Raw genomic sequence first — 8,696 nt, 5'->3', positions numbered from 1 at the left:
AAAAAGCTAAAGCATTAAGGCGCATTGGCGTATGAAAGAGCGACTATGCGTTTAGTTGAAAATCCCTGGGCAAGCATGAGGTAGGTTTGACACCTTTGTATCATATTACTTCTCTCCCTTGGACACTACCTTATCGTGGTGTGGGGTCCAAAAACACATGAATATGGAAACAAAGGATTGTAACTCTCAAAGTTGTAAGAAGTCACAGCCTTGGAATCCACCCACGACTTTGAGGAATCAAGTCGTGGTCGAGCACATATTGGAGTCCTCAAACAGATTTATGTTCCCCACGGAGAAATCTGTGGAAAACAGGCTCTCCACTTCAGTGGAAAACTTGAAATCGGTGTCTATTGTGCTGTCAGTCAGAAAAGATAGTACAGCAATTCCCTTAAAGAGAGGAACTGGAAACCTGACTGCGCTGGCCTACCGGTGACACTGTTGCCTAATTCTTCCAAAAAACAGGAGACGAAGACTCGGTAGAAGGAAACTTCAAGCGCAAAGGAGAAGGGACTACAGGCTTGCCTGTCAGAATCTTCTCCTCCTCCCTTTATCAGGAAAAACGGAAGAAGCGGAAGCGAGTGATATGGACGGAACTGGTCTAACTCCAGTATGTGGGAACAGATCCATGCAGCCCGGGAGGGCTCTCAGCCGACAACAACGAAAGAAGACGATATTTCTTGGGAATGAGAAATGAGAGAAATGAGAATGAGAGAGAAGGCGGAACTTTCGACGGAAAGTGAGGACAAACTGGTAACCCCGGTGAACGCAGCAGACTTTTCAGTTAGCGGCGGTTTTCATATTTAGACTGCACTTATCTCTACAAATATAAGGGTTAGTCAAATTAACCTGCAGCATGTCAAAACATCTCCCTATCTACTGGCAGCAAGGCTGGCAAAGTTGCAGGATTGTCCTTATATATTTCTGGTGCAAGAGCCACGGATTCGCTTTTAATAAAATCTTGGGTATTGGATCAGTCGAGGGGCTTAGAATCTTCTTCAATGAGAGATCCGCAAAACCGGGGGTCTGCGTTCTGATTGATAGAGACCATATTGAGACAATTCTGTTCCAGGACATTGTTGCGGTCAACTTACAATACTAGGTAAATGATAAGAGGAGAAGCGCCATAGTTGTCTCTGCTTACTTTCTCTGTGATTTGTTGTGTCCTCTGCCGGCGCAAGAACTAAGGGAGTTGGTTGTGTATGCAGAATCAAGAGACCTTCAACTCTTAATAGGTTGTGATGTGAACGCTCAGGATATTTGTTGGGGCAGTAGCAAATGTAATCCTAGAGGAGAGAAGCTGTTTAATTTTTGTCACTTCACCTGGTCTGATTACCGCGAACATAGGGTGTGCCTCTACGTTCTTGGGGCCAGAAAGAAGTGAAGTAATTAACCTAGCAATTTGCACTTCAAAGTTGTTAGAGTTGATTAGAGATTGGCGAGTGCTAGATGAAATCTCACTCTCAAATCACCGTTACTTAGAATTTAGTCTGAAACGGAAAACAGATTGGACAAAGTTCAATGAACTTCTTGGCGACAAAGTGGAGTTGCCTGGGAGACTAAGGACTGCTTTGGTGGTAGAAGATCAATTGGAAACTCTGAATCGCGCACTTTTAGAGTGCTTTGAAGAGGCTTGTTCTACTTCCCGGTTCCAAAGCAGTAAAATAGTTCCATGGTGGAACCGAGAGCTGCAAAGACTCAGGAAATCAACCAGACGACTTCTAAATCATGCTTGCAAAAGCAATAAGAATGAAGATTGGTTAAACTTCCGAAACTCAGTGTGTACATAAGAGGCTCGTAAAACGTTCGAAACGAGACTCCTTTAGAGCATACTGTGAGGAACTGGAAGATGAAAACGAACCTTCCAAACTGTGCAGAGTTCTTAATAAGGATGAGTCGGCCAAGTTGGACCCTCTTAGAAAAACGGATGGTACTTTCACGAACTCCAGAGTTGAGTCTATACAGATTCTCTTGGAAGTGCACCACCCTGGAGAACAGGTCCCAGAAGTGGAAGGAAGAGAATAACCGGCTTCTGCAAACCTTTCAACACGGAGGTGTTGCAGGGGAATCGGGACACTGCGAGAGTGGTTGCCTTTCCAGTGATTGTTACCAGTGAATGTGTGCATTACCACTAACAGAAGAGTCTGTTGCGTCCAGTGTAGATCTCACCTGTGTTATCAGTTTATCCCCACCTTCTCTGAACATTACTGCACCTAGTGGTATAGCCACGTCCATATCCTCATTCCCAAGGTGCTTCATCTTTCTTCGTAATGCCTTCTTCTGCCGCCGGTTCAGATTCACGGTGTCCGGGCCGCTTGGGTCTATTTCCACATACCCGCGTTAAACCAGTAGCGTCCCCGTCACTAGCTTTCCTTTTCTTCCGCTCCTCCCGGTAAAGGGGGAGGAGAAGGTTCTGACAGGCAGGATTCAGCCTGTAGTCCCCCCTCCTTGGTGGCCGAAGTTCCCATCGGACGAACCTTTCTCTTCGGTTCGCGGGTAGATTTGGGCAATAGTACCGCGGACGGGCCAGCCGTAATCGGATTTCCAGTTTCTTCTAAATTGAGAGTTTCCTTACTTTCCTTTTTGACTAGCTTCGCTGTAGGCCCTAACTGCAAGCTTTTCATTGAGTCGGAAAACATGCCTTGTACAGATTTATCCGTAAGGGGGCATGAACGTGGTGAGGCCTGCAACATCCGCGCCTCGACCGCGTCATGATTGCTCATGGTCGCGGGTGAATTCGCAGTCTGTGACTTCTTACCACTTGGAGAGTTTAAATCCCTTGTTTCTATATTCATATTTGGACTCCCTTAGTGTAGAAGTAAACTACTACAGGCTCCCCTACCACGGCAAAATAGTGTCCCAGGGGCAGTAGGCTTAATAGAGAAGCCATGAGGGTTAGGAGCTATGGCGCTTCCCCAATTGCTTACAACGGTAATAGGTCAGGGTTAATTGTCAATATACCTTATAACTCAGTTGTTCCAGCAAGTTGCTCTTACCACCGATGAAAATAATTAAATTTGCAATGTTGAAACGAAACATCGAGTTGTTAGCAAAAGCACGGCAATAATGTCAACGAATTAGAATGATATGGTATTTTTATCAAGTGCATGTCAATTGAGCTACAAGAGGTATAGTCAGGGATAAATTTTAAAAATTCGCTATTTTTTCAGTTAGCTATTATGAATCTCCGACTATCATATTCATTACGAAAATCCATGTTCACAGACTCCTTGCTACAAAGCCGAGGATCAAGCACTGACGGAGCATTACACAAATCAAGAAAACCGTCGTCTCAAATACAGCCGATGCTACACGCCATGGTCAGTAAAATGGTCTATTTATTCTAACTCATACTTGTACGGAAGAGGGTAAGGAAAGGACATAGCAAAGCTCAGTCTCATCAAAATATTGGGTTGGGGAAAAAGAAATGTCGTATTCTGTCAATAGATGGCGACACTTAACATATCTTGTATTCTACTTATCGCATCGGGTCACAGTATACGGCGATTTGAAGACGACAATCTGTGCTGCAAGTATTTGTTTGACAGTGTTGTGATCGTACGTTTCAGCCTCAAGTTATAAGGCGTCAAAATGGAGTCCACTAAGCAAGAAATTCGTCATATTTTGCGTTTTTACTATCTGAGATATTGTAACGATTCGCACAGCACAGCGTTGGTTCGATCGATTTCGTTCTGGTGTAGTGGATGTCGAAGATACACCCGTACTGGTAGGCCAATCGAAACCAATAAAATCGTCGAAATGATCCTAGTAGACCGGCATGTGGGCATTCGCGCGATTGGCCAGGAAATGAGTATAGATCACGTATGACAACCTCAAGCGAAAAAGATCGAGCCGGCCCAAACCATCGCCAAGCCCGAATTGACGGCCAGGAAGGTGTTGCTATGTGTTTGGTGGGATTAGAAGGGAATCATCCACTATGAGCTGCTCAAATATGGCCAGATCCTCAATTCGGTCCTCTACTGTGAGCAACTCGACCGTTTAAAGCAGGCGATTGACTAGAAGCGGCTAGAATTGGTCAATAGGAATGGTGTTGTGTTCCACCAGGACAACGCTCGGCCTCCCACATCTTTGATGACCCTAGCTAGAAGCTACGGGAGCTCAGATGGTATGTCCTATCGCACCCACTGTATAATCCGAACCTGGCATCAAGTGATTACCATCTCTTCCGGTCCATGCGAAACGCTCTCGGTGCTACTAAGTTGGCAAATAAGGGAAGGGGGTTTTATAAGGGGGGGATAATGAAGTTGCTTTCCAAATGGCAACAAGTTTGCGAACAAAACGGCGCATATTTGACTTAAATCGGATAATTCTAAGTATGTTAAATAAAGCGTCAAATTTCGATCACAAATACGACATTTCTTTTTCCCCAACCCTATATAAAAAATAAAAAAGAGTAGCTTAAAAATAGCTGCTGGATTTAATATCAGTCGTCGTCCTTTTTCAACAGAACCTCCTTCGAATTAAAAAAACCAACCATGCTCCTCAAGATAACGTACACAACGTGACGAAATAATTCTTCCATATCACCTTGGTAACCACATATTCAACACAAATCAGGAAGACATAATGGTAAGCGAAACTTATTGTAGACTCAAACGATGGAAAATATAAAGGTAAAGTCGGTGAATATTGGTTTCTAGATACTTTCTCGAGGCAAATCGGATTCAGCAAACTCCCGCCATGACACAAGTGCGGCCAACAAAAAGAACTTACCAATCTTTGAGGATTTCATAGTTGAACGTGACTACACCGGAGCCAGGGCTTATTTGGAGGTAATGGATTCATTCTGTGTAATTAAGAAAGTCAGGCGCAGTCTTTTTAAAATAGCTTGAAGTGGATACTTCCAAACGTATATCGATATTTCCTTCAATCCAAACTATTAACAAATTTTCAACTGTAACTTTATATTCCTTCCTAGTTCATGTTTGACGATGACGATAATCAAAAGATATTGCGTGAACAATGGATGGCTTTCTGCAGTTTCCATCTCGGTGATTATCAGAAAGCCTTGGACCAATACCAGGCAATCAAAAAGGAAGATCCCACCATCAATGATATCACTCTAAACGTAGCCATTTGCATGTTTTACTTGGGTAAGTTAGGTTCAATTTGGAAAAAGGTTAATTAAACGGCAATTGTTCACTTCAGGCATGTACGAAGAAGCCCATGACTTGATGGACATTATACCCAACACCCCCCTGAAAGTACGTTTACTATTTCACTTGGCCCATAAACTAAATAATGAGGATCAACTTATGGAACTGCATGAATCTCTTCGTGATGTTGTTGAGGACCAGCTGACCCTAGCGTGTCTACATTATCTAAGAGCTCACTATCAGGAGGCCATCGATATCTACAAAAGGATTCTTCTAGATAACAAGTAAGGCAGATACGTTCGCATTTCCCTGGTAATCATATAACCGCAACTTCCTTTTATTCTAGGGAGTATTTGGCTATAAATGTCTATCTGGCACTCTGCTTTTACAAGCTCGACTACTATGACATGTCGCAAGAGGTCTTGGATATCTACTTGAATAGACATCCCGACAGTACCATTGCTATCAACTTGAAAGCCTGCAATAGATTCCGTCTCTTTAATGGAAGAGTTGCTGAACAGGAGATCAAAAATATCACGGATAATGGAACCTTCGGTGCTGACTTAATCCGTCACAATCTAGTAGTTTTCAGGAATGGCGAAGGAGCTTTGCAGGTGTTTCCAGCTCTACTCAATATCATTCCAGAAGCAAGGTTAAACTTGGCGATTTTCTACTTGAGACGCGGAAATATCCAGGAAGCTCACAGTTTAATGAAAGAAGTCCAACCTACTGTTCCTCATGAGTATATTCTGAAAGGTGTAGTTCACGCTGCTCTTGGACAGCAGCTGGGATCGGTAAGAAACTGAAATTTGTAAACCCAAAATACATTTCCACTTTTCCAGAAAGAGCACATCAAAACAGCACAACAGAACCTTCATTTGGTCGGCAGTTCAGCTTCCGAGTGTGATACGATTCCCGGTAGGCAAAGCATGGCCTCGGCTTTTTTCCTTTATGGTCAGTTCGAAGAGGTCCTCGTCTATTTGAATTCAATTCGCAGTTACTTCGTCAATGATGATATCTTCAATTACAATTATGCTCAAGCGAAGGCGGCTACAGGTTACTTTAAAGAAGCTGAGGAATTGTTCCTACAAATTAACGACCCTGAAATTAGAAATCAACATACATTCTGCATGCTCCTGGCTAGATGCCATATTCAAGCTGGTCATCCGGAACAGGTATTTTTCTTTCCATTGACCACCTCTAGATTCATCTAAGCTTCGAACATTTCCTTCCTAGGCATGGAATCTCTTTGTCTCTCGCGATACCAATTCAGAAGCATTCCTTTTGCTTCAACTAATCGCGAATGATTGCTACAAATGCGAGGAGTTTTGGGTGGCCGCAAAAGCATTTGATATGTTGGAAAAACTAGATCCAAGTCCTGAGCATTGGGAAGGAAAACGAGGTGCCTGTGCTGGAGCTCTTTTTGCAGTTGTTACTGACTTGGATAAAGGAAGACCTCCTAATGGAGTTGCAGATATTGTTTCAATATTGCGGGAATCAAACAATTCTCAAGCAGAAGTTATGCTCAAAGCAATTAGGAAATATGCCAGTAATTTGAAATAAGGACTAATAACTCCTGTATTTTTACTTACTGATTTTTTGCTTAACTAAATAAAATAACTGTTTTCATTTTCTTTTGAATTTAGATCTTGTTTTGAGGTTCTGTATATGGGTAGGTTAAAATTAGTGGGCACAAAGAGTTCAAGTAGCGCTTGATGCCTGAGGCAACGACTGCAATGGGAAATGCAAGGGGAACAAAACACAGCCGGGTCAGATCTTCAGAGCCAGCCCGGAACCTTTACGAAAGATAGCAGCTTCTCCAGTCTATAACCAAAGAACTCCTTGAAGCGCAGGAGATGGACGTTCGCTATTTGAAGGCAATGGGTAGATTTCACTCTTGGCATCGCCAGCAGAATACTGACTGCGTGGGGTTGTCAATAGAGGAGCCCTTCTACGTTCATATGACCGGTAGCCCAGAGGAGGGTGACTTTCTGCATGCCACCCAAACTGTTCAGCGTGTCCCTAGAGTGCGCCACCAGCATAGATAATGTCGTCACTGAGTACAAAACCTCAGTGGTTGCCTGACTGACCATCAGAATGACTATGCTACGTTTGTGGCTTGGATCATGCCGCAGCCATTGACAGGCGAATCCCGGAAGACTGCAACCTCGGGTACACGTATCCGAGAAAACTCTCACAACGACTCCGGAGAGGGTCTTTACTTTGTCGATAATGAATATTGTGTCATAACCTTGCAACACATCGCCGATTTTACACTTTGCCCTTTTCCTTGCCATTACCATACTTGCGTTGAATGCTTTGTCGTGAACATACTACATGTGTTCCTTAGACTTGATATTTGTATCTATCACTTCCCCCAGTTTGGAGGTTATGTTCGTATTAATCCCCAATTATAACCCGTGCATAATTTCTCTTATGGGACTTTGTAATGAGGGCCGCTTCTGTTTCTCCCCCGCAATGGTCATTCTAAAGCCCTTTAATCACGCCTTTACGAAACTGGTTGCTATGAATATAACTTGAACATTTTCAGGATATTTTGCAGCCGCAATCAGTATTATATCATCAGCTGATTCTACTACCGCGACCTCTTCCAGAACCGGAAGATTAAGTATATCATACATGATGCCAAACAATACTGAACCCTGTGGGACACGTGCCAAGACAACGTATTCATTGGCCCCGTCGTCATTCAAAGGCTTTCTTACGTATAAACTATCGACAATAACAGCAAAGTAACTGGGAATACCAATTGTGGCTAAAGATCCTCCGAATTAATATCCAATCTGCCGAGTTAAATGCATTCTTGGCATCAATTTACATTTTGGGCCGAATAGTGTCAACCGTTGTTCTGATTTCACCGAAACCATAATATCGTTCTAAGCCCTCAGTAGCCCCAGTAATCTTTTATAAATTAAAATTACTCGCGGTAACCTTTTCCCCACAGTTCCTAGAAGAATCTATATGTACTCTCCTGTAATGCTTCCATAATTCAGAGAGATTTCCTCTGATATTTACGCTTCGAACAACTAATTTTACCGCGAGTATGAGTATATCGTTGAGGTCCGGAATTTTCGGCCCTTACTCCTCTGGTTAATGTGGATATTATGACCACCACACCTGAATAATTAGGAGATCAGAGTATATAATCACAAGTTTATAGGCACTTTTCTAAGAGTTAGTATTCCCACTTTGAACGTTTGCAATTGTTCCCAGACGGTCTTCGGTTTCCTGGATTCTAAGGTTCCCCTATTTGTTGGATGCTAACGGATGGTGGTAGGTTAACTTAAGGTCTCCGATGGCTTCGTATGGCTAATTTTCCCTTCCTGATCAATTCTATCCACGGTTCCCGGGGTTAATCATCCGATTCTGTGGCAAATTGATCTAAAATTAGCCAGTTCATCATTCCACCAGTAGTGGGATTTTTCGCTGGGGAGTGTGCATTTCCTTGCTTCCTACATGCTTTTGTAATGCATTGTATTATGGGGAGAGGTCTCCTGTGTTGGTGTTTGGTATATTAGGCTGGTCTTCCAACGCGACTTCATTCACTGCTTCCGTAGGTCA

The 8,696-nt window shown here is 43.1% G+C and overlaps 1 protein-coding gene across 1 annotated transcript; it reads left to right on the top strand.

The window, feature by feature from the left end:
* The first annotated feature begins 4,561 nt into the window (after positions 1-4,561).
* LOC119659648 (intraflagellar transport protein 56) lies at positions 4,562-6,747 on the top strand. The gene is made up of 7 exons (XM_038067856.1): positions 4,562-4,587; positions 4,659-4,790; positions 4,937-5,111; positions 5,167-5,398; positions 5,461-5,908; positions 5,957-6,289; positions 6,351-6,747. The coding sequence occupies exons 1-7, from the start codon at positions 4,585-4,587 to the stop codon at positions 6,675-6,677; spliced, it is 1,650 nt and encodes a 549-aa protein (XP_037923784.1). The 5' UTR covers positions 4,562-4,584; the 3' UTR covers positions 6,678-6,747.
* Positions 6,748-8,696: the final 1,949 nt, after the last annotated feature.

This window comes from Hermetia illucens, chromosome 6, assembly GCF_905115235.1.
Source record: "Hermetia illucens chromosome 6, iHerIll2.2.curated.20191125, whole genome shotgun sequence".
In the NCBI taxonomy this organism is placed as follows: Eukaryota; Metazoa; Arthropoda; class Insecta; order Diptera; family Stratiomyidae; genus Hermetia; species Hermetia illucens.
The sequence above is the reverse complement of the archived record's forward strand: the minus strand, read 5'-3'. Positions and strand labels throughout refer to the sequence as shown.

Coding starts and splice junctions, on each gene's coding strand:
- LOC119659648 (XM_038067856.1), top strand. Junction 5,112..5,166: donor CATTTGCATGTTTTACTTGG/GTAAGTTAGGTT, acceptor TGTTCACTTCAG/GCATGTACGAAGAAGCCCAT. Junction 5,399..5,460: donor AGGATTCTTCTAGATAACAA/GTAAGGCAGATA, acceptor CTTTTATTCTAG/GGAGTATTTGGCTATAAATG.